The following is a 25,921-nucleotide window of genomic DNA, read 5'->3' as shown; positions in this document are numbered from 1 at the left end:
CCATTGAACTCCAGCCTGGGCAACAGAGCAAGGCTCTGTCTCCAAAAAAAAAAAAAAAAAAAAAAAAGGCAAAGATAGTAAATTTTGTTATATATATATTTACCACAATGAAAATAAATAAACATATATATGTATATATACACACACACACACACTAGACATAGCTCAATAAAACCACAAGAGAAAAGAACTATAACAGAAATGAACAAGCAGAGGCCAGGTGTGGTGGCTCACGCCTGTAATCCCAGCACTTTGGGAGGCCGAGGTGGGTGAACCATGAGGTCAGGAGTTTGGACCAGCCTGCCCAAGATGGTGAAACCCTGTATCTACTAAAAATACAAAAAATTAGCTGGGTGTGTTGGCAGGCATCTGTAATCCCAGCTACTCAGGAGGCTGAGGCAGAGAAGTGCTTGAACCTGGGAGGCAAAGGTTGCAGTGAGCCAAGATTGCACCACCATACTCCAGCCTGAGCAACAGAGTGAGACTCTGTCTCAAAAAAAAAAAAAGAAAAAAAAAAAAAAAAAAAGAGAAATGAACAAGGAAAATACCTCCCATGGTTTCCCAACCCTCACAAAATTGCTCTTGTTCCTGTGCAACTCCTGAAAGTGTCAGCTGTCAAATCCTGTTCACTAAAGTACCTCCTCACTTAGGACTCCGATTTGGGAGTCTTCAAAAGCACAGGCTTTGGGACAAGGAGCTAGGGTCTGTACTTGGAAATGTGACTTTGTCATATGCCTTAAACTCTTCTACCTTTTTGTTTGTTTGTTTGAGACAGGGTCTCACTCTGTCGCCCAGGCTGGAGCGCAGTGGTGTGATCTCGATCTTGGCTCACTGCAGCCTCCACCTCCTGGGTTCATGCAATTCTCCCACCTCAGCCTCCCGAGTAGCTGGGACTATAGGTGCACGCCACCACGCCCACCTAATTTTTGTATTTTTAGTAGAGACGGGGTTTCTCTATGTTGGCCAGGCTGATCTTGAACTCCTGACCTCAAGTGATCTGCCCACCTTAGCCTCCCAAAGTGCCAGGATTACAGGCGTAAGCCACTGCACCCGGCCTAAACTCTTCTATCTTTAGTTTTCTTACCTGCAGGGCTGTGGTGAAAACAGAATGGGACAACCCATGCTAAGGTGTAAGAAATGTGAGCCATTGTTTTTACTAGATCTTACCTGAACATCATACAGGAACTGGAATCGGCTTCTTTTACTCGCAGCCTCTCTCACAGCCCGCGCCAAGTCCACTGACCCTTTTCCACCAACCGACCAGTGATAGCAGGGGACTGCATCAAAGGCACCAGCTCGCTTTGCAAGCTCACACACCAAGTCAATCTCAGCGCGGGTGTCGGTCCTAGTGAAGAAAATGTTTGTGGTTTTGCATCTGTATCCATTTAGCGATGTTTTGAAAGAAAGACTAACCATTTATACAGAACTTCGCTCCCTAACACTGAATACATTTTAAACATCAAAAGTGGTCACATCGTGTTTAAATAAATCAGACTTAAAGAAAAGCATGGAAAAAAAAAGGCCTCTCCAAAGTGACTCAAATATTTCAAGTTGTTAAGGGTGTTATCAAGAAAATTCCATAACATATCCCTTTGATCATTCACAGTTTGTTTCAGACAAAAATGCTGGGGTAGAATTACAAAAAAAAAAAAAAAAAGCCAAGGAGATAGTAACTCACTATATATAAATTTCACTTCCTTAATAGCATTGTGAGAACACGTTTGCTAAAATGAAACCAAACCAGATAAACAAACAGAAAGAACTGGGTATTTCTGTATACTTTTAGATGAAGCAGAGAAAGACCAAATACCCCAAGACACAAATATCGTTCACAGGGTGGCCTAGTGATAATGCCCACATTTAAAGGAGGGGGCTGGACTTACTTGAAGACATTCAGAGCCACCACAACGGGAACCCCAAAGAGCTGAGCGATCTGAATTTGCTTCTGGAGGTTACAGCAGCCGTCTGCCACCAGCTGGATGTTCTGTAAAAAAGAAAAAAGCAAAACCCAGACCCCTGTGTATTGCCTCCCACCAAACCTGCCAAGCTAAACTGCCAGCACCTCTCTGGCAGGATTTGCTACATCTTTTTTCACGTTTTCCTCCAAGAAAGATGGCTGCAAGGATAAGGAGGTTCGTCTTCAAAATAATTTCTAAAATGATTCTGGGTCCAATGGCATATGTGTGGGTCTGAAGCCTGGCAGCTCACCCTGCTGAGGACAGGCTGCAGGGTCTACACAGGGCGCCCATGCTCTGCAGGTTGAGGCCTGACAGGCACAAGGCCCCAGGTAGGCGAGGAGCTCTGTCCAGGTATTCCTGGCTCTGATCCCTGGTGCCACCTGTAGGAGCTAAGAGGTACTGCTGCCAGTAAATCAAAGTCTATTTACAGAAAAGAGTAAGCCACTCCTGTAAATCATAAAGCCAACTGTATATAGACCTTCCATGACAAAAGAATACAGAAGTGTAAGCTTCGTATTTGTTTCTGACCTGGAGACCTTGAGTTCCTGCTCTGATGGCTACCCTGGAAGTAGACAATAGTAGACAAAGCCTATATCCATCTTTTCTTGATATTTAATAAGAGTTAATTGAATGAATTTTATCCTTTCACCCCATCCATCTTCTCTTGGATTCTTAGAACAGCACTTTTCTTTTCTTTTTTTTTGAGACAGAGTCTCACTCTGTCGTCCAGGCTGGAGTACAGTGGTGCGATCGCAGCTCACTGCAACATCTGCCTCCCAGGTTCAAGCGATTCTCATGCTGGGACTACAGGTGTGAGCCACCATGCCCGGCTAATTTTTGTATTTTTAGTAGAGATGAGGTTTTGCCATGTTGGCCATGGGTTTTGCCTGGCTGGTTATGAACTCCTGGCCTCCTGTGATCCAGTCGCCTTGGCCTCCCAAAGTGCTGAAATTACAGGTGTGAGTCACTGCGCCCGGCCAGAACAGCACTTTTCTAAGAGACCACTGAAGGAGGGCTCATTCACTGAAAGCCAACAAGTCACTGGATTTGAGAGATTCTTCACATAAGCATCTAAACAGCTCCTCTTACCTCCTCTGTATATTCTTTCTTAAGAGGAACACCAGCGGTTACCTGAAATAAGGAGAGAAAACATGAAGAATAATCCTATAAAAATGCTTATACAACCTATCTGAAAGAAAGAACAACATAATCACATTCAATTTTTAGAAAGGTACCCCTAAGTTTTGTGCTTTTAAAACAGTAGCTGGCGGCACTGGCTAAACCTAAACTCTTGTGGGAAGCTTTTAGAAAACACTGATCCCTAGGCTCCACCCAGACCAATGAAAGCAGAAGTTCTGGGAGGGGAACCTGGGATCAGTAATGTTTAAAGTCTCCCTGGATGATTCTAATTTGAGCCAATGGAACAGTATGAAACTTCTCAAACATTGGTTCAAATTAGAACATAAAACTAATAATATGTTTAATACCTGATTTATACAGAGTACATCACCATTCGAAATCATTTTACGGTAACTGCCATAAAGTTCTGTTGTCCAGGCTGGAGGGCAGTGGCACGATCACAGCTCACTGCAGTCTCAAACTCCTGGGCTCAAGTGATCCTCCTGCCTCAGCCTCCCCAGTAGCTAGGAATACAGGTGTGTACCACCACACCCAGATAATTTTTTATTATTTTGTAGAGACGAGGTCTCGCTATATTCCCCAGGCTGGTCTCAAACTCTTGGGCTCAAGCAGTCCTTCCACATCGGCCTCTCAAAGTGCTGGCATTACAGGGTGAACCACTGTGCCCGGCCTTGTGGTTAATCTTATGTGTCAATTTTGCTGGGGCCATAGGGTGCCCAGTATTTGTTCAAACATTATTTTGCGTGTTTCTGTGAGGGTGTCTATGATGAAATCAACATGGAAATCAGCAGCCTTTGAGTAGGCAAGTTGTCCTACATAATGTGGGTGGGTCTCAACTGATCAGTCAAAGGCCTTTTTGAGTACAACAAAAAGACTGGCCTCCCCTGAGAGCAGGAGAATTCTCCAGCAGACTGCTGCCTTCAGACTTCATTAGCACCACTGGCTCTCCTGGGTCTTCAGCTTGCAGGCCCACAGTGCAGATTTCGGACTTGCCAGCTTCTGTAATCATGTGACCCAATTCCTTATAATAAATATCTTTCTCTCTGCATACACACATCCTTATCGGTTCTATGTGTGAAGAACGCTGATTCATACAATAGTTAAAGATCTAACTGTGAAAGGATCTGTGGATCCCAAAGCATAGCAGAATATTAGTTCTTGGATTGCACCGGGAATGGCCGAGCACTCTGGGGGACAGGATGTGAGTTTAAAATGACTAAGGGCAAATTTAAAATGGGCAAATTCAAGGGCCACAAGATTTTCCACTGTACAAATTATGGAAAAAAAACAAGCTGAATAAACATAAGAGGCAGCCATGGTTATTTGTGTAATGATCAAAAGGAAGTCAATCCCAGCACAGTATTTGTAACAAAAAAGAAAACAGAAGTAGAAATGAATAATCATGGTTCAAAAATACAGAGCTATTCAATAAGAAGGAAGGACACCAAGATGAGCACTGTGGAATAGAGGATTAAGAGGATGAAAGTTCATTTATCTTGCCATTATTGAAAACACTCCCTGCATATAGACTATGCCAGATACTTGGACCATACCAATTAATAAGACACAGTCCCTAAACTCAAGGAATTGAGAATTACATAGGGAGACACAGAACAAGGCATTCATGAAACAACATGAGGCAGAAGGTACTACTGGAGCCCAGGAGAGGGATGTCTAGCTTCACAGGGCTTCCTGGTCCCTGCTGGTTTTTTTTTTTTTTTTTTTTTTTGTTGTTGTTGTTGAGACGGAGTTTCGTTCTTATCACCCAGGCTGGAGTGCAATGGTGCAATCTCAGATCACTGCAACCTCTGCCTCCCAAGTTCAAGCGATTCTCTTGCCTCAGCCTCCCGAGTGGTGGGGATTACAGGCGCCCACCACCACTGGTCTTGAACTCCTCAGCTGATCTACCTGCCTCAGCCTCCCAAAGTCCTGGGATTACAGGCATGAGCCACCGCGCCCGGCTGGTCCCCGCCTTTTCTTATCCTCCACCCGTATCTGTGCCTACTAACCCTGTTCCTTGTTACCATGATCACTGGCTGAGAACCATGACATTAAGCAGCAGTGGAAGAGACACTAAGGATTAATGTGGCACGAAAGTGCAACCACTGAATAACAGAGCACATATGTTAAGATGAATGAAATACGATTGTAAACCATGTAGAGAATTTTTACAGGACAGAGACCAGAGTCTGGAAAACTATGGGACTGATGTCAAGAGACCCGGACTGTAGATCTGATCAGTCCCTGAAATAGATGTGTGACGTTGCACAAGCCACTAGGTCTCTCTGTGCCTCAAAGATTTTCTCTTTATAAAGACTGAATGAGATCAGACAATCTCTAAGCTCTTTCTATAATTTTCAGGGTGGCAGGGCAGGGAGGGAGAATTCCAAATGCATCCTACATGGGCGGAAGTAGTTTTTAAAAATAGAAGTTGTTATAGAGATTCAATGTCTAAAATCCAGGAAGGACTGTAGCAACAAGGGGTGTTTTGAGTAAAGTCAGAATTCTTTATGATTTACTACTTTTAATCTGTATTATATCATTCTTGCATTTGAAATGATGATGAAGCTTTAGGCAAAAACGAAGTGCTTAAGTGTCGGGTATTAGGAGTGGATTTGGATTTAGAACACTTCTGCCCTTCATTAACATCCAGCTCTGCATGGTGGACATAGTAGGAGATTTCGATCTGAAGTCCTCGGCTCTCTGCTGGCCTGCTGACATTGTCCATATTCCCTAAGTCTATCAAACCTCAGCTTCCTTATCTGTAAAATGGTATAAAAATCATGTCCACCTCTCCCAGGACAAAGAATTGCTTTACAGCGTTTCATGATGGCAAACCTGCTACTTGTTTTGACTATGTAATAATCGTTGAATATATGACTTTTGTCACATACACAGTACAGTATACCAATTAAGAAATCAGATTTGGCAGTTTATCTCATATGTGAATATTATGATAGAGAAATTTTATTTTATTTCAAAATGATTAATCAAAATGATTAATAAATAAAATGATTTATTTCAAAATGATTAATCAGTATAAAATGTCTTATTCTCCACTTGGAAATTCCTAAAAATGAAACAAAACAACAACAAACAAACAAACAAACAAACAAAAAAACCCCAAAAATCTATGCACAGGTTTTCTGTGGAAAGGAATATATTTCCTTTACAATGTCTGTAATTTCTATATATATTAGGATAGGTAAATATAAAAGTCTTTAAAGAAGTTAAAATCGAATTTGTGTTTTCCAAGCAAAGCTCTCTTAGAAACAATCCAGTATTATAACAGAGTTGTGAGGAGAAATCATAATAAACAGAAAGAGAAGGAAAATAGTTTTAGATGAAATCTGATGAGTTGCAGCATCAGTGAACCGAAAAACTATCTGTACAAACAATGAAAAATCTCTGTCATCAAAGAACTCACTCTAATCCTCATGTTCTTCGTTCAGGGACAAGCGCCTCTAACCTCCCATTACCATATGGTTATACAATCTTGGCCTGAGTATCAGATGTGAAGCTTAACACAAAAAAGTGGTTGCATTATGCTCCTTTCCAAAATATTGTTTAGAAAGAACTGTGGGTGTTACTGTTTACTCGAACTTACTAAACTCAAAGTGCCCTATGGTGATGTTGGGAAAAAAAAGAAAAAAACATTTTAGATGTCCACAAAGGAGGTCTACAGGAAAAAAAAGTTTTAAGAAAAATACTCTAGAAAACTATAGTCATTAAATAGGCAGGAATTTTTCAAATGCTCAATTCTGTTTTAACATAATGATATTTCTTTGGTATTAGGAAGGCGGTGTGGGTACTCACACTTGGCCCGCCTCCATGCATCTTCAGAGCTCGCACCGTTGCCACTAACACAACCACGTTGGGCACCAAGCCGGAAGCTCGGCACTTGATGTTGAAGAATTTCTCCATTCCGATGTCAGCACCAAAGCCAGCTTCGGTCACTGTGGGGAAGCAAATGGAATATGTGCTATTATCTTCTAAAAAACAAAAGTAGGTTTTGGCAATCACCACTATGATTCGAGCTCAAAGGATAGCTTACATTCCTTTTGTTTACCAACACAAAGGTGAACTGATTTCCCCATTGTCATAGAAATGTTCTTCATTTTCTGCCCTAAAGAGATTGCGCCCTCCTCTGCTTCACACCGCCAGGCCTGAGGGATTCCTTGTGGTGGCCAGGCCAAGACTTTTCTTCCAATATCATAACTCACAGCAAAGCTTTTTTTTTTGAGATGGTGCCTTGCCCTGTCGCCCAGGCTGGAGTACAGTGGCATGATCTCGGCTCACTGCAACCTCCGCCTCCCGGGTACAAGCGATTCTCCTGCCTCAGCCTCCTGAGTAGCTACAGGTGTGTGCCACCATATCCGGCTAATTTTTTTATTTTTGTATTTTTAGTAGAGATGGGGTTTTACCATGTTGGCCAGGCTGGTCTCAAACTCCTGACCTCGTGATCTGCCCACCTTGGCCTTGCAAACTGCTGGGATTACAGGCATTGAGCTAAGGTGCCCAGCCAGTGAAGCTTTTCTTCATACAGATGGGGATTTTCAACTTTGTAATCAGGTTCCAAATTGTATCAAAGGGCAATGATAGTATGATTACAATGGAAGATCCTTTCTTACTCTTTTTTTTTTTTGAGATGGAGTTTTGCTCTTGTTCCCCAGGCTGGAGTGCAACGGCACGATCTCGGCTCACTGCAACCTCTGCCTCCCGGGTTCAAGCGATTCTCCTGCCTCAGCCTCCCAAGTAGCTGGGATTACAGGAACCCACCACCATGCCCAGCTAATTTGTTTTTTAGTATTCTTAGTAGATACGGGTTTTTGCCATGTTGGTCAGGCTGGTCTCGAACTCCTGATCTTAGGTGATCCGCCCACCTCGGCCTCCCAAAATGCTAGGAATATAGGCGTGAGCCACCACGCCCCGCCCTTTCTTACCCTTTATAATTTATTTTAGTGCCACCCAGTCATTTCTGTGAACTGACAAATTTCAAGTTAGTTGAAGGGCATAAGGATACTGATGATCAATCTGGATACAAGACAGCAGCTTTATTAGACAAACACCAGAAAACACTCATTTCTAGTCCCCACCCCCTCAGTTGCTAGAAAGGTCACAGCTGCCTTTCAAGATAGCGAAGCACTGGGTCAGTAGTATCTTCTTCATACACAAAGAGCTCTAGGACCTTGCTGCTCAATGCATGATTTGTGATCAACAGCATCAGCAGTATCTGAGAGCCTCTAAGACATGTGGAATCTTGGGCTCCCCATAAAGTTTACAGACTCAGAATCACACTGTTACAAGATCCCCAGGTGAGATGATTGTCCACTAAAATCTGGGAAGCAAACCACTCTAGGAAGGGAATACTACTGATTTAATAAAAAGTAAATGTTTATGAAATACATACTTATATGCTGACAGTATGACCAGGACACAGATAGGAACTGGCGGGAGAAAAATTAACTAAGATATCAGAAACATTTAACATGATCAGTTTCCTTGCTGTGCTACAAACTTCCAAAATTTACAATTGTAAGTGGCAGCTTATAATTTTGTTAAGTTGCTGTAGCAAGATTTACAAAATTGTTCCCCGTTACTGAACATTTGGGTTGTTTCCAATATAAACAATATTGCACTGAAAATATTTGTGCCTATGTGCTTTAATCTCTTTCAAATTATGTTCTTGGAATAAATTCCTAAGGGTAAGGTAATAGGGCCAGAGGACATAAAACATTTTTATGACTATTGACATGCTTTTGACAAATTAAAAAAATTACATTAAAAATGTTCAATTTGGATAAATATAGCTACGAGCCATTTATCCTTTATTATGTGTTATTTGAACAAACAACTTGGCAGAACAATTTCAAGAAATAAAAGACATTCCTCTTTATATAGTATTTGGGACAAATATTGTGATTTTATTAGTAGTGGTCGAAATCAGAGAAAATCACTTACAGTAACAATCCTTACCTCAGTGGTACCTCCTGGTAATGCATTTGTTAACTTTAGCATGTTAGTGGCATCATGGACCCCAAAAGAGGGATAATCTGGGTGACTTTTGTCAAAAGTCATCACTGAGTGGGTTCCTGGAGGTGGAAGGCTGGACAATAAGGCCCCAGTACTGGATTATGCGGGGCTGTCCTGCAGGTTAGCACACGGACGGGACCCCGGATCCCTCCCAGCTATGCAACCTTGGCAAGTTCCTTGTTGGAAGGGTTAAGTGAGATGGCACAGGTACATTACTGAGTCACTGGGGTTTTTCTTGGTGCATACTGAGAACTCACAAAAATAGTTCACATCATTGTAACCAAAAGGATAATTCTCTCACTTGCTAAAAATCATATTGAATTCCTAAGCTTTTGTGGGAATTCCTGCTCCATCCAGGCATTTTTCTCACTGCTAGAAGCTCACTCTTAGGGTCACACTACCCTGAAGCCCTGCAGGGAAGTGGGAGAGAGAACATCTGCTATTCAACTAGAGAGAGCTGGAGGGCAGCACACTGCGAGGGATGGAGTTTGCCTGGGAGGTTTGGAGAAAGGGGGTGATGGAGTCAGGCTCTGAGGATCAAGTAGGATTTTTCCAAGCAGAGAAATGCGGAGTTGTGTATGGCAGGCAGAGACCAAGAGGAAGGAGAGGGAGGAAAGAAGAGATTCATAGGTAAAGGCAGGGCCAGGGAAGAAATGGTCAAGATGAAGGGAAATCATCCATCGTGACTGGAGAAGTCATTATTTCACCAGCAAGACTGGTTCACTGGCCTGACCAGTACTGGGGAGTGGGACTAAAGTAACCCAAATGTTACGCATTTTTTTCAATGCCATGGTATTTTGAAAAACTGTTTAATGTCGCCCTATAGTTGGAGGTAGATTGTTGCGTACATTTTACATAACGGGGGCTGATCAAGTGATCTCTAAGTTCTTTCCAACTGGATGCATATTTATGTGTTAAACTACCCTGTTAGATTGCAAGCTCCATGATGATACAGACCATGTGTTTGAGACATTAACATGGCATGACACATAGAAGGCACTGAAGGAAAGTCATCATCTATCTCCAAACCAAATAAAAAGAGAGTAGCAGAAAAGCACATCTAAAAACACTTGGACACATATATATTAATGAAAAGTTTCATTTACAACCATTGAATGCCCTTGAAAAATTGCAAGCTCAAATTCCCTTCAAAAACTTAGCTCCTTCCCCCTTCAATGCGCCTGTGTAGTCACCATGTTCTCCTATCTTCAGTGGTTCCTGCTTCCCTAAAGTGCCTTAATATAAAAGTCAAGGCCACCCTCATGTAAACTTCCTTCCCCTACCTTCATCTTCCTTCACACTCCCTGCCTCAGACTTCATGCCTCTGTAATATCAAGCTTCTGGCACAGCCCACATACGCTATGTTACTTGTCGTCACCTCCAGACCTCTTTTCCCATGTGGAACATTCCTCTCTCTCCTCTCTGCCTCTTTAACCCGCTGTCCAAGACTCAGCTTGGATGTGCCATTTCCTGGAAGCTTGTCCTGATGCTTTCAGGCAAAGTTGGCTACTCCTCCCTCCCATCCCATCCTCCCGGCCCTGTGGTGTGCTCCCTTGCAGGGCCCTCATCTGTCACCACATGCAGCGTTCTAAGTACACTGACGTGCCGTCTCCCACGTGGACGGTGGGACCATGCCTTATTCATCTTGTAGCTCCACTTCCTAACACAGTACCTGGCACAAGCAGGTCAATGAAAAAACAGGATGGGACTTGGGAGCCAGTGATGTCAAGGCCACACTTCAATGGAAATAGACACATAAAATAGAATTACATAGAAGTACAAATATGTTCTTAGTCCTCCCTATCATACTTCCCTTTTTTTCTTACAATACTAAAATGGTTTTATTAAAAGGCATAAATGTCATATCTGATAAAGATGTGACCATCTAAAACATCTACACAGGCTAGCTAAGCTTAATTTCATATTTTATTTATTCATTTATTTTTGAAATGGAGTTTCAGTCTTGTCGCCCAGGCTGGAGTGCAATGGCACGACCACAGCTTGCTGCAACCTCTGCCTCCTGCGTTCAAGTGATTCTCCCACCTCAGTCTCCCGAGTAGCTGGGATCACAGGCACCCGCCATCATGCCCGGCTAAGTTTTGTATTTTTGTAGAGATGCGGTTTCACCATGTTTTATTTTTAAAAAGAGACAAATTAGAAACAAAAAAGTAGTAACAAAGAGAACTCCAGCTAGCGGACGAAAACAACATGCAGAAGTAAAGGTTCGAGGACTCTGGCTTCCAAATGCAAAGGAAATAGACAAAGAATGGGAAGAAAATAAAAGAAAGTGCCAAATTCTCCCAGTTTGAAAACTGTCCTGAAATGCTGCATGTAATCACTTTTATGTTGTTTGTATTCAAATATCACGCTGCCAAGGAAACAGAACATGGAAAAGGTATGCTCATGTGTAATCAGTAATTATGAAAGTAAAAACTACTTTAATAAGGTGCCACCAATTACTATGAACTTGGACACTGTGGAGTGCTGTGTATCTGTGCCTTAGGGGGCCTTGACATGAAGACCCACCTTGTGAGAAGGGGAAAAACCACTCTTATAAGAAGTTTCCATTTCCTAGGTACTTCTTGGGAACTGCCAACATATATGACCTATAGGTTAAATTTTCTTAGTGACTTGAAATAAGCAATTTATTCCCTTATCATATTTGCAGTTCTTAACAAAGCTTAAAAGAGATACAGGCCAAATAATTATTTAATGTTAAATTCAATATAGACTTGTTCTTAAATCATGAAGCAAGTCCACATAGTAGGATTTAGCTTTGCTGAAAGGCACATCATGTAGACTTCTGAAAGCTGCATATTTAATAAGGCTTGTAATAAAATGTTTGCACAAGCCATAAGAATTATTTGTCTTGGCAATCTCTTTCCCTTTTGTTACAGCGATTCAACTTACAATATGAATGAAAACAGGAAATGCTGACTAATACTCTCATTGTGCAAGCACAGAAGTTACTAGATAGTGATTCTATAGCATGGCTTGATTCAAACTTAAACCCATAATCAGCTGAGAAAGGAAGGGTCAGTGGGTCTGAGTTGGGAAGGGACTGACAATTTGGGTAAATAGTGCTAGCAACCTGTACAGGAAACAGAGCTCTGGGTTCAGATGGAGAGTCAAAACCAATTCTGGAAAGCCAGGCAGCTGCCTTTCCATGATCATCCATGGGTGCAGCCAGAGTTGTGTTGTAAAAATTAAGCAGAAACAATGACAATGGCAGAAACGAAAACACCACAACAACAGAACATTCCTGGCAGGCAAATGTGGTATCCATGAAATTCTTCAGGGAGGGAGAGACAATTTCTACATCTTAAGTTATTCTGTATGTCCCCAACTTACTGCACACATTAAAGAAAGCTCCAGCGATAATTAGGACTTGGATTTTTTTGTTTGTTTTGAGATGGAGTCTCATTCTGTTGCCCAGGCTGGAGTGCAGTGGTGTGATCTTGGCTCACTGCAACCTCCGCCTCCTACATTCAAGTGATTCTTCTGCCTCAGCCTCCCAAGTAGCTGGGATTACAGGAGCGTGCCACCACGGCCCGCTAATTTTTGTATTTAGTAGAGACAGGGTTTCACCATGTTGGCCAGGCTGGTCTCGAACTCCTGACCTCAAATGATCTGCCCGCCTCAGCCTCCCAAAGTGCTGGGATTACAGGTGTGAGTCCTGGCCAGGACTCAGATTTTAAAGTAATCACCAAATCTCTCTCTCTCTTTTTTTTTTCTTTTTTAAAAAAAGCATTAACATCCTCCCTTCATTGGAAGGCCCTTTAAAATATGGGTTCATAAAACCCTACAGCTATCTCTGGGAACTGTATGGACAATGTACTCTAACTTTCTCCTGTGCACCAGGCCAGTTACTTTCTGGAGATAATGACACAAAGCCCAGTGTGGTGCCCCCGGTCCCTCTGACGCCCAGACCAGAGTTCTGTCTGCTACATATGGCATTCTCCTCAAAAACATCATTAAACACGCACATCACAGAATTCAAGAACAACTTTTCTTTCTTCTCATTCAATAATTACTGAACCCTTACGATTGTGCCTAGTGTTTTGCCTAGTGTTTACACACAATCATCTGTGTGCCAGTGTCTTCATTTAGTGGAGAAACAGCCGCAGGCACATTTTTAACATGACAAAGATGGGAAAGATTAATTCATCACCCAGTGAAAAAGAACATCTTTCTGACCTTTCCCCCCTTTTTTTGGATATGGAGTTTCACTCTTTTTGCCCAGGCTGGACTGCAATGGTACGATCTCGGCTTACTGCAACCTCCGCCCTCCAGGTTCAAGCGATTCTCCTGCCTCAGCCTCCCGAGTAGGTGGGACTACAGGCGCCCACCACCACGCTCGGCTAATTTTTGTATTTTTGGTAGAGTCAGGGTTTCACCATGTTGGTCAGGCTGGTCTCAAACTTCTGACCTCAGGTGATCCGCCCGCCTCGGCCTCCCAAAATGTTGGGATTACAGGCGTGAGCCACGGTGCCCGGCCAACTTTTCCGTTTTTAATGTTTTTTGTTGTTGTTGTTGTTGTTGTTGTTGTTTTTCTTGAATTATGTTTGGTACTTTCAAAATTGTGCTTATTTACCTGGATCCAGGTAAATTTGAATTCAATTCTGTGCCACATTGATTTTTGGATGTTCTCATGCTTTAGTGCATTCACAGAACCCATTTCTGCAGAATCACAAATCCTAAGTACAGTTCAGCCCTTCTCGACTGGAGGCGGTTCTGCCTATTCCACTCCCCACCTGGACACTTAGCAATGCCTGGAGACATTTTTGATTGTTGTAAATGGCATCTAGCAGGGATGCTGCTAAATATCCTATAATGCACAGGACAGCTGGGACCCTCCCCCCGCCAACAAGGAATAATCCACCCAAAGTCTCCATAGCACTGAAGTGCAGACAGCCTGCAGTGGCTCACACAGGATGAAGGAGCCTGGCGCTTTCTAGATGCCTCCTCTGAGACTATTACGAATGCGCTACATGCTAGGCAGAAAGATTGTGCAAGATCATTATGCTAATCGTTGTAACCCTGTGCACTGTAAGATCCTGGAATATGAATTATCGCAGTAAAAATTCCATCCAACGTGGTTGGGATGTGCTGCGTCAACAGTGTGGTCACTACAACCCAGCACTCTCTGGAGAAGAAAAACAGTGATGAGGTGACTGCTGAACTAGCTTCACAGGGAAGAAGGGAAAGTCAACAGAAATGCTCTCAACATGGGGCAGCACGGGTGTCAGCAGCTGTCCGCCTTACTGCTCAATGTGCATATGATGGGGAAACACTATTCTAAGAGACTGAGGCACGGGGAGAGGGCCTGAAGTTAACATTTGTGAAATGTTTTCTATGTAGCCAGGCAATGTACTAGGTGTCCTGTCTCATTTCACCTTCAACATCTGTGAGGCATCTTTCCCCTCCATTTACAGTTTATGATACTAAGGACTGGAAAATTTTATAATTTTCCCCAAGGTCACACAGCTATTAAGTGATAGAGCTTGGACTAAAACCAAGGCCTGTCTGCTAGCAACCTCTGCCAAAGTCCCTACTCCATACTCCTCATCAAACCATCAACTGATCACATAGCATTTCCCTAGCTGAGCTGCTCGGTCAGTTTTGCTTTCAATGAAAATCTTAACACTTGATACTTCAATAATACTTCAGCATTTAACAAGTCACTCTAAATTATTTTACTGAACTGAGAGGTAAGTGTGTCCAGGCTTTTGTTCTAACTGCAATAAGGCCCTGCTGTGATTACCAAAGTATGCAATCTAGAATGTTCTTTATGATCCTCCTTCCTTTCCACCCACCCGCCCTTCCTTTACTTAAGTCAGAGAGCTTGTTGTCTCTTTTAGAGCAACTCATTTAGAGATTATAAATCACCTCCTCTGCTAGTTCTTGGTCCATGTGTCAACAGTGATGAGTTCTGGGGCAGCAGCAGGGAGTATTCTGGTTGACAAAGAAACACTTCAGAGAGAGGACGTTCCAGGGACCACTTCCACCTGGACTTGGTACCCAACCCCAGGCAGGAACAGGCCACACAGGTAGAGAACACTGGCACTGCAATCCCTCCTGAGGTCCAGGTATTTTACCCCCTCCCAGCCGAGTGATCAGATCCCAAGACTTGCCTTCCTAACTTCCTCCAGCCAAGCACCAGCTCTCCCTTCGCTGGACGGGAAATGAGTGACTCCAATGCTCTAGCCTGGGTTTTCTTTTCAAATTGTACTTTCTGTTGTCAGCACATGTGCATGGAGGGAAAAGAAAAGGCAAGAACGGCTTTAGATCTGAAATTCTCATTTCTGCTTTTACACTGGGGAAAACCCTCCTTGGACTTTGAAAAAGAGTTAAACTGAAGAGCTGAGATAATTTTTCCATGAAGTTTTCTTAATTTCTACTTGAAATACCTGGATGTTGCCACCAGAATTGCAAATTAAACTTCTGCCTTGCTATGGCACTAAGAGGTCCTTTATTCCATGGGTACTCAGAAGATGAAGAAATTAGAACTGTCGGATTTCATAGCTACTTTACAATGGTAACAACTTTTCTCTCCATGTGTGCAACAAACATACATCAAATATACAACATATTGAGTTCACCATTACGTCTGGACACGAACTTGAATTTATGGACTGCCAGAGGTCTCACAGAAAAACTAGTCCTTGCAACTAGCTCAGCTCAAAACAGGTTGAGATAAGAAATATGAGCGCACGGGGCATATCTGGCTAACTTAATCATCAAAAGAATTTCTTGTAAATAGAAAGAAAAATAAAACTGTAGCTTTCGTTCAAGTAAAGGCTACACTTTGCCTCCCCACAACAAATCAAAAACAAAAATGGAAGCTTTGTAGAGGAACAAGCAAGGTGTACGCTGCACAATACCTCATTCCGAAGTGCTGTTGGTGTTAATTGCCAAACAGTGCTAAAAGAAATAGAAAGTAGAATCTTCAGGCTGCCTTTTTCTGCCCTATATAAACATGTTTATTCAACGGCAGCTGTCTGCAGATAAACTCAAAAAAAGTCACAGAAACATATGAATTCTGAACTTGAATTAAAGGGGAGAAAGTGAGGATTGTAATGACTTTTTCAGTGACTACCAGGAGACAACACCAGGATAAATCATTCAGTTAACTATAAGACAAGCTCGGCATTATTACTGTAGCTTAAAAATAGAACTTTGTTTAGAATATATTAATTTTGAGGATCCAACTCATCTTAAGTCTATGAAATTTCACTAAATACTAAATCCTTTCTGCTCTTTAGGATTTGTCTATTTAACATATAACCCTGTTTAGTTTTATTAAATATCTTAGAGTCAAATTTCCAGGAAGTATATAGAACTAACTAGACACATATCAGGAGACTTAAAGGAAAAAGAAACTGGTACGAACCTCAATTTTTTTCTTTTTTTTCTTTTTGAGACGGAGTCTCTCTCTGTTGCCAGGCTGAAGCGCAGTGGCACGATCTTGGCTCACTGCAACCTCCACCCTCCCTGGTTCAAGCAATTCTACTGCCTCAGCCTCCCGAGTCACTGGGACTACAGTTGTGCACCACCACACCCAGCTAATTTTTGTATTTTTAGTAGAGACGGGGTTTCAACATGTTGGCCAGGATGGTCTCAATCTCTTGACCTCGTGATCCACCCGCCTCGGCCTCCCAAAGTTCTGGGATTACAGGCGTGAGCCACCACACCCAGCCCAAACCTCAATATTAATATTAGCACGTGCCCTTCTTCCTTTCCACCTCTTTGGTGATGACCAAGTTCATACACATTAGGGGAAGATTGGAGGCGGTGCACAGAACATGAGGAAGTTACTGGGGATGTATTTGGGAAAAGCGATAGAGAAAGTAAGCAGTGTAAAGAGGAGACAGGTACACATGAACATATTTTTGGTTGTAGTAAAAACTTTGAAAATACCAATACCACTTAGATGTGCTTTCGTGTCAGAACTCAGAATTTCCTTCCTCCAGAGCATTAATTAGTTACAGACACCGGTTTACATTATTTAGAACCATCATGAGTCATCTTGTTTTGTAAGATGATTTTGACCAAAGTGAAATTTAATTTCTGAAAAGAAATGTTTCGATGAATATTATAAATTATACATGTTTAAAATTATATGATTATACATGTAATAAATTATATAGGGTTATTTTTAGCTCCTTTATAAAAATCCAACAGAATTAAATTCATAAATCCATTATCCAAATAGTTCCCATGTTCTTGTAGGGAACAAGAACAGTTTGTACAGTGTCATGACTATGACCAGAGCTTTAAGCCTTCTGCTCTTGGCCAACAGTGGTGTTCCCCAATCCTGGCTAGAGGCCTGGGATTCTGGATGATTGCATGGGGGAGGAGCTCTATTCTTGCAGCTCCTGAGAACTGGACACCAGGAAGTTAACTCAAAACAAATGAATTCTGACAGGCTTGGCCACTAACATGATTTACCCCAAAATAATGGAAAGATGACACAGAACGCTTTTTACTGAGCAGTTATGAAAACAAACCCAAAAGGGAAAGAAGTACAGAATTATGCAAAATGGTTGCAAAATGCAACATGGAAGATGCAATTATGCAAAATGGTTGGCACCAGACTGAAGTGATTTTTGGCTTTTAAATTTTTTCAGATTTTGTAATATTTGCATATACATAACGAGATATCTTGGGGTTAGGACCCCAGTCTAAACATGAAATTCATTTATATTTCATATACTCCTTATAGACATAGCCTAAACTATATATATATATATATATATATATATATTTTTTTTTTTTTTTTAAGACTGGGTCTCCCTGTTTGCCCAGGCTGGAGTGCAGTGACGTGATCTTGGCTCACTGCAACCTCTGCCACCCAGTTCAAGTGATTCTCCCACCTCAGCCTCCCAAATAGCTGGGACTACAGGTGTGTGCCACCATGCCCAGCTATTTTTTTTTTTTTTTTTTGTATTTTTAGAGGAGACAGGGTTTCACCATGTTGCCTAGGCTGGTCTCGAACTCCTGAGCTCAAGTGATCCGCCTGCCCTGGCCTCCCAAAATGCTGGAATTACAGGTGTGAGCCACTGTGCCCGACCCTGAACAATAGTTTTAATAATTTTGTGCATATATGAAAGATTTAACTGCATGTTGACTGCAACCCGTCACATGAGATCACGTGTGGAATTTTCCACTGGTGGCATCATGTTGTCACTCAAAAAACTTTGGATTTTTGACCACTTCTTTGGATTTTGGATTTTTGGATTAGGGATGCTTAACCTGTGTAAACAATAAAAGGTAAAAACATTTTACTTTAAAACTTCCCAGGAAAGAACAGTTTCAAAAACCATGCAGTAACTTTTTTGGCACCATTAATGTAACTTGGCAAGAGAAACTATGATCACTGAATTCAAAAACAAAGTAAATATGCCAGCATTCCTGGCAGGACAACTTAGATTACAGAATAAATTAAGACAGACAGAAGGAAAATATCTTAAACTTTACAATTATAAGATCGTACAATGTAGTAACTCAATACAAGCAGGCTGATCATGGACTTTTGAACCAAGATAGAGTCCCAGTAGTTTGTCATTATATAAATTTACAGAGTTTCAACCAACATTTAAAAAAAGGAAATAAAATAGAATAGAAAATATTAGACTACATCATATATAGTAAGTGAAAGTAGTATTGTTTCACAAGATTTTGATTCAGTTTTTGCACACACATGGTGTCATATAAAATGCAATTGCTGCTCTGGATTTCAGTTAAACATTCAAGAGTCACAGGTACAGAGTCTACCTCTGGCGATTTCTTATTTAAGAAGGGAAGAGACGGACCTGCCAGCTTTGCGGTCATGCCTAGACCTACCGGTTTCTCACAAGCAGATCGATTTAATGATTACTCAGGCCTGGCCTAAAAAATCTGCTCAGTTTTGGTACAAACAGCACAGGCAGCTCCCATGAAACAACATTGCTGGTGTTATTAGTCAATGTATGTATTTTTTCGTTTTGTTTTGTTTTTTGAGACAGGCTGGAGTGGTACGATCATAGCTCACTTCAGCCTTGATCTCCAGGGCTCAAGTGATCCTCCTACCTCAGCCTCCTGAGCAGCTGGGACCACAGGTGCACACCACCACACCTGGCTAATTTTTGTATTTTTTTGTAGAGATGGGGTTTAGCCATGTTGCCCAGGCTGGTCTCGAACTCCTGGGCTCGAGGCATCCGCTTGCCTTGGTCTCCCGAAGTGCTGGGATTACAGGTGTGAGACACCGTGCCCAGCCTCAGTGTATTTATATTTAGGATCACAAAGCACAATCATAGCCCAAAGATGAAGAAAAACATCTTCACTGTTACTCGCACTGATCCTGTGGCCCATTGTCATAGACTTGGAGCCAGACAGCAAAAATGTAGCATGAAAACAAATGAAGTAAAAAGAATCTTCAGTCAAGCTCTGTTCAGTTTGAACGTTATTTTGTAGAATATTGGGAAGTTGTTTTTTAGAGCAACCTACACCCTTATCCACGGCACAGCACAGTACCAGTAGTGCACTCATCGGCTCAGGCACTAGCCTGTGGCCCTCACTGCCCTAGAGGAAACACAGGTCTTGGTCCACAGTATGGATAAAGGAAATGAGCCCTCAGGGCTGCCTAGGACGTAGTGCTGAGAAGCTGGGACAGAGCCCAGGAGAACACGTCAGATCAATGACAGCGGTAAGAGTCAGGTGATCAAATGAGAGGTTAAGGGCCCCTTTGGACCCATCTCAGCCCCTGAGGTAGCGAGTCTGGGATTCGGTCGGTGTTCTACCCTCTCAGTGGCCCCTGGGAGTAGAGGTGGCTCTTTTCCCAGCTTTCTCCACCGCACCTAGAAAGCAGGCGAATTCAAGGCAGAGGAGATGAAAGAAGCACAGCATTCAGGATCTTCCAGAGATAAATGGAGGGCCTCTGCCATCAGAGGAACCTGCTTCTACACGCCTACTTTCAGGGGTCCATAGGCAAACCTCTATCTTGGAATGTGAGAGCCCAGTTCCCCAGCTTAGGTCTCCAACCAGCCGCAGAAATGTTTTGCCTTGTGAAGAAGTTATCTTGAGGCTGAGGATAACTAGGTCCAGCCGGCTGCTCAGGCCTGGGGCTGTAGGCTCAGCAGGAACCAGGGCTGAGCTGCAGAGTTTGAGAAGAGTCCACAAATGTAATATACGGGGAGAACAAGGGAGTGGGTTTGTGTAGAACACATAGATCAAGGAGGAAATTAACACTGAAGGCTAAACAGGGGGTTTTTCTGCTGCTGCTGATGTTAAGAATGGTGACAAGCACCAGGCGTGGTGGCTCACACCTGTAATGCCAGCACTTTGGGAGGTAAAGGTGGCAAGATCACTTGAGCCCAGGAGACCAGCCTGGGCAAGATAGTGAGACCTCACCTCTGCAAAAAAAAGAAAGATGACCTGGGTGAGCAGACAGTTGATCAAGTCAAGGTCTCCAAACTCAATCCATAACACCTGCTATTTCCTACCCCACTGGTCTAGTGGTCCATTTTGGGGCATGGAGACAAGAACAGTCCACACTATCTTCCTTTTCCTGGGTCCTTCCGGTGTGCCCAAGAAGGCACCCTGCTGCCTGTTCAGTGGTACTGGATGGTAAAAGCATTAACAGAAGCAATGAGGACATCCTGAAGAGGCCCACAGTTCATATTTACATTTGATAAAACCTCAAACTACAGATAATAGCCTTGAAAAGGAGGGATGAGCATTTTTTGTTGTTTTGGCTTATTTCCAAAATAACTTCTGTTTATCAAATTAATATATTATTAGAAATATGTTGGCCAGGCGCCATGGCTCACGCCTGTAATCCCAGCACTTTGGGAGGCCAAGGCAGGTGGATCACAAAGTCAGGAGTTCAAAACCAGCCTGGCCAACATGGTGAAACCCCGTTTCTACCAAAAATACAAAAAATTAGCCTGACGTGGTGGCAGGTAATCCCAGCTACTCAGGAGGCTGAGGCAGGAGAAATCACTTGAACCTGGGAGGCGGAGGTTGCAGTGAGCCAAGGTTGCACCATTGCACTCCATCCTGGGCAACAAGAGCAAAACTCCATCTCAAAAAAAAAAAAGAAATATGTTATTAGCGATATGTCACTGGAAAATTTAATGTAAGGAAGAAAACAAAAAACCATAAATCATTTTCACTTTATGTCTCAGGTTATCTTTGTACCGTTGACAGAGGAATGATGTCCTTGAGATGTCCCGGTAAGCTTTTTTTTTTTTTTGAGATGGAGTTTCGCTCTTGTTGCCCAGGCTGGAATGCAATGGCATGATCTCGGCTCACAGCAACCTCCGCCTCCCAGGTTCAAGTGATTCTCCTGCCTCACCCTCCCTAGTAGCTGGGATTACAGGCATGTGCCACCACGCCTGGCTAATTTTGTATTTTTAGTAGAGACAGGGTTTCTCCATGTTGGTCAGGCTGGTCTCGAACTCCCAACCTCAGGTGATCCGCCTGCCTCAGCCTCAAAGTGCTGGGATACAGGCGTGAGCACCATGCCCGGCCTGGTAAGCATATTTTACGGGACAAAAAGTAACAAACATCAGGAATAATTCTCGTGTCCCCATCTCCCCACCCCTCCTCCATCCCTAAGTCCAGAAGTAATTTGTTATAGTTGCCATCTTGTATAAAAGAAGAACAGACCCTCAATTTGCCACCTTTCCCTCCTCTTGAGATGTCCTCAGCCTGACAAAAATATGATTAGTTGTATTAGACAGGAAAATACGAAAGACATATAAACATTTAATTATTATGTTTATTATACTGGCAAAAGATATGCATTAAAAACAAGGTTTCATTATGCCTAATTGGCTTGCAAATCTTGGAGAAAGGTTCCTGAAGAGCAGTTTGGGGCTCTCCCCAACAAAGATATCATTCTCTACCTACATGCTTTATCTGCAATGTAACGATGCCATGCTCTAAAGACGGTTCTGTATCCCAATCGATTCAACTAATCTAATATGAAGCTTTTCTCCATGACACTAAGTACCATATAATCTTCTACTGTAAGACTGAGTCCTGATTTATAAAACTACACTCTTATTATTGGACATGTCCTAAACTCTTTTTCAAAAATGATCTGTGATGCACAGAAGAATGAAAGGGTGGGCTGGTCAGTTTGGTTGATTTAGAAGATAATCCTAATCATGTCTGTGTAGAGAAGTCATAGGTCTTCCTGCCTAAACCCTGGTTGACCACCTGGCAGATGCTGTCAAAATAGAGACGATGACACAGATGACTTGGGATTAACTCAACTCTGTGTCTAGGAAAACCTCTTGAACTGTCATCACGCTGACAGTGGATTGGCAACTCACCTTTCTATTTCAAGAAGAAGAGGTAGGATCTGAATGTCTTCGCTTGTCTTGCAGCTAAGTATGGCTGTGTGACTAAGGTCACTGATGAGATGTAACCAGGTATGTTGTACGTGATTTCCAGGAAGCCTCCTGAAAAGGTGGTATGCCCTTCTTCCTTTTTCTTGCTGATTGGGATACAGATGCAATGGCTGGGGCTTGTGCAACCATCCTGGACTACCAGGTAGCACAGAACCCACGATGATCAAGGAGTTGCTAAACCAGCCCAGACTGGCTACCCTGAACTTGCTTGATGTGAGAGAGAAATAAACTTCTATTATAGTGTTGGGTCACTTTCTTTCTTTCTTTTTTTTTTTTTTTACTGTTGTTATTTGTGGGTAGAACTAATCCTAACTGACTCATTTGCAAATATAGAGGCTACTTAGAAACATCACAGCATTTTTCACTTGTATCATTTCAGTTTGCAAACTGCTTCAAAATTGGGCAGTGTTTTCTTTTTCTGCACAATGTTAACTTTGAGACTAAAGTCAAGGTTACAATTCTAATTTAGAAGAGGTGAGACTTGCTTAAAGTTTTGCTGATGAATAAGCTAAACTTTCAGAGGCTGAGATCTTGCAATAACTCTTTAATTGACATCCCCAAGCTACGCCACTGAAGGAAACAGAGAGGAAGGATCGTAAGCTCTGGACACTGAGTTAAATCAAGACAGCAGAAATTGGTATTTATGGCACTTTGGAGGGGCACAAGATCTATGTGCAGGAATCCAGGAGCTTTCCTGTTCAACTGTCCTTAAAAACTGCTTTTACACTAGGCCAGGTGTGGTGGCTCATGCCTGTAATCCCAGCCCTTAGGGAGGCCAAGGCAGAGGATCACTTGAGGGCAGGAGTTCAAGACCAGCCTGGGCAACATGGCAAAAACTCATCTCTAATAAAAATACAAAAATTAGCTGGACGTGGTGGTGCGTGCCTGTAGCTTGAGAGGCTGAGGCACAAGAATCACTTGAGCCTGGGAGGAGGAGGTTGTGCTGCACCGAGATCGCGCCACTGCACTCTAGCCTGGACAACAGGGCAAGACTGTCCAAAAAAAACCCACCGAAATTATCTAAATTCTGTCTCTAAATTACTCTAAATTCTGCTCATTTGTTTGTGTATGTGCCAAATGAAGAAATGGTTTTTTGGAAGAAAACACTATTTTCATACTTGTTTAAAATATTTTTAGAAGTTATATCATGAAATTGTTGCCTGTCCCTGAAAAGTAAAAACAATCTACTCTCAACCAAAACATCTATGCAATTTCATAAAACAAACAAAGAAAAAGGGACTAAACAATATGGAGAGAGAAATCAAAAGAAGGTACTCAGATTGCTGGTGTTTACAATTCAGCATCTTTGTTTGCATAAACACTCGAACATATGAAAAAATTTAAAACCTCATTAAAACTTAACCGAGCATCTCAGTGCTGAATCAGGAGCATTGGGTGAGTGATGAAGCCATGCTTGCTGCCCTTGGAAAGCAGCCTACACGGGAAACCACTGAGAAATCTCAGCACTGTTCATGTCTCTGAGTTTCGTTTGCAGAGAGAGTCTTAGCCCTGCTCAAGTCAGGTGGTTCACCCAGTCACCTACTGTCCGCATCCCTACCATTCATCCCAAGGGAAATGCAGGAACTTGTGCAGCCTCAAACAAAAGCCATCAGTGCCGCAAGAAAGTAATGTAAGGCCCCTGGCCCACTAAACATGGCCATTGACATCCAGATTTAGTTCTAAAAAAAGTGAAGATGTAACCACATACTCATCACAACTGCCAATCTTGGCTCTGGCCTCAACCTCTCTCCTAAATTACAGACCTAAATTTCCTTCCCCACCCCTGAAATGGACAACATTAACATTTTACCATGATTGCTTAAGATTGTTCCTTTTTCAGAGAAGTAAAGCAGCATAGCTGAGTTCAGTATCCCATGCGCTCATCCCACCCCTCTACTTCTTCCCATGGTCATAACTCCTATGAACTCAGAGCTTATGCAGATCAGGTTTTCAGACTTTTTCTACATAAGCACACATGCATAAACAGAATATAGCATCATGTTGTGTGTTTTTCAAAAATGTAACAGATTGTATATACACTTCCACAACCCATTTTGTTTTTTCATTCTGCATTTCTAAGCTCCAGCAGTGTGGACATACCCAGAAGCAGCATTGTTGGTTATACCACGTGCACATCTCTTACTGCCGAAGGAGCCCTTTCCTGGGGAGGGAGCCCCGTTAGATAACAATTTGTCCACTCTTTCCCTTCACTTATTTGACTTCAGAAAAGTGGAATGACTTATCTGATGGGGGGTTGGAAAGAAACAGCATCTTAAAGTACAGTCCTGGCAAAATCATTCAGGAAGTCCTCATAGATTAGAAACTATACTAACTCCTCTCCATGACTTTTAAAGACATTGAATGAGACTCCAGTCTATCTGCTTTACCCTGTCTCTGAACTAGCAGAACTATTTTGATTCCTTGAACACAGACCAATCTTTCTCCCCTCTGGCCTTCTTCAAGGCTCGCCTCAGTGCCATCTTCTCAGGAGAGCCTTCCTGAAATCACTATTTCAAAACTGTCAATTTCTCCTCACTGGCAATTGAAAGCATAGTATTTCAGATTAGCGTTTATTCCCCTCCAGAATATGACTTCATCTAATGATGAAACTCATCTCCCACAGATGTCTTAGACTCTAAACTATGCCCACAATCTGCCGACACTTGTCAGCTACAGTCACATGCCTGTCGTTTGCTCTCTGCTTCGAATGTAATTCTCCTTGTGTCTACATGTCAAATTACTTGATTTTTCAAGTCATTTTTTCCTTTTATAAAAAAAACTACTACAAAAGTAACACACACTAATTGTAAAAATTTCAGAATGCGAAAACACAAAGCGTGAAGTGAAAATCACCATGATTCCATTACCTCCAGGCAAACAAAAATAATCATTTGATATTCTTCTATATCTCTTCATTCCATATATAGATATAAATCTCATACAAATTGGAGATATATTATTTTACAACCTGATTTTTTTAACTTTATATTTTGTGAATGTTTTCCCATGTTCCATGTATACATTTATCTATTCTTTTTACTAGCCTTGATAGGATACCAACAATAATTTTTTTTTTTTGCTTTTTCCTGGAAGCTTTATGTTTAATTTGCACACTAAAAAGTTACTCTATCTTTATTTTGAATATATTGTGATACAAAACTCTATGGTTTATATTTTGGCAGGGCATGGCAGCTCATGCCTGTAATCCCAGCACTTTGGGAAGCAGAGGCAGGTGGATCACCTGAGGTCACGAGTTCGAGACCAGCCTGGACAACATGGCGAAACTCCGTCTCTACTAAAAATACAAAAATTAGCCAGGCATGGTGGCATGTGCCTGTAATCCCAGCTACTCAGGGAGGCTGAGGCAGGAAAATCACTTGAACGCAGGAG

The 25,921-nt window shown here is 42.2% G+C and overlaps 1 protein-coding gene across 8 annotated transcripts in view; it reads right to left on the bottom strand.

The window, feature by feature from the left end:
• MTHFD1L (methylenetetrahydrofolate dehydrogenase (NADP+ dependent) 1 like) overlaps nucleotides 1–25,921 on the bottom strand; it is a 240,498-nt gene that overhangs the window by 85,514 nt on the left and 129,063 nt on the right. For all 8 annotated transcript variants that reach the window (XM_024248174.3, XM_002817487.6, XM_063725059.1 and 5 more), the window contains exons 21-24: nucleotides 6,915–7,054; nucleotides 3,048–3,089; nucleotides 1,884–1,984; nucleotides 1,168–1,345 (exon numbers count right to left, since the gene is read on the bottom strand). In XM_024248174.3, coding sequence (XP_024103942.2) covers nucleotides 1,168–1,345; nucleotides 1,884–1,984; nucleotides 3,048–3,089; nucleotides 6,915–7,054 — 461 coding nt within the window. The remainder of the gene's footprint in view (nucleotides 1–1,167; nucleotides 1,346–1,883; nucleotides 1,985–3,047; nucleotides 3,090–6,914; nucleotides 7,055–25,921) is intronic.

This window comes from Pongo abelii, chromosome 5, assembly GCF_028885655.2.
Source record: "Pongo abelii isolate AG06213 chromosome 5, NHGRI_mPonAbe1-v2.0_pri, whole genome shotgun sequence".
Classification (NCBI taxonomy): domain Eukaryota; kingdom Metazoa; phylum Chordata; class Mammalia; order Primates; family Hominidae; genus Pongo; species Pongo abelii.
Note: the sequence above shows the minus strand (reverse complement) of the source record. Positions and strands in the feature narration are given on the sequence as shown.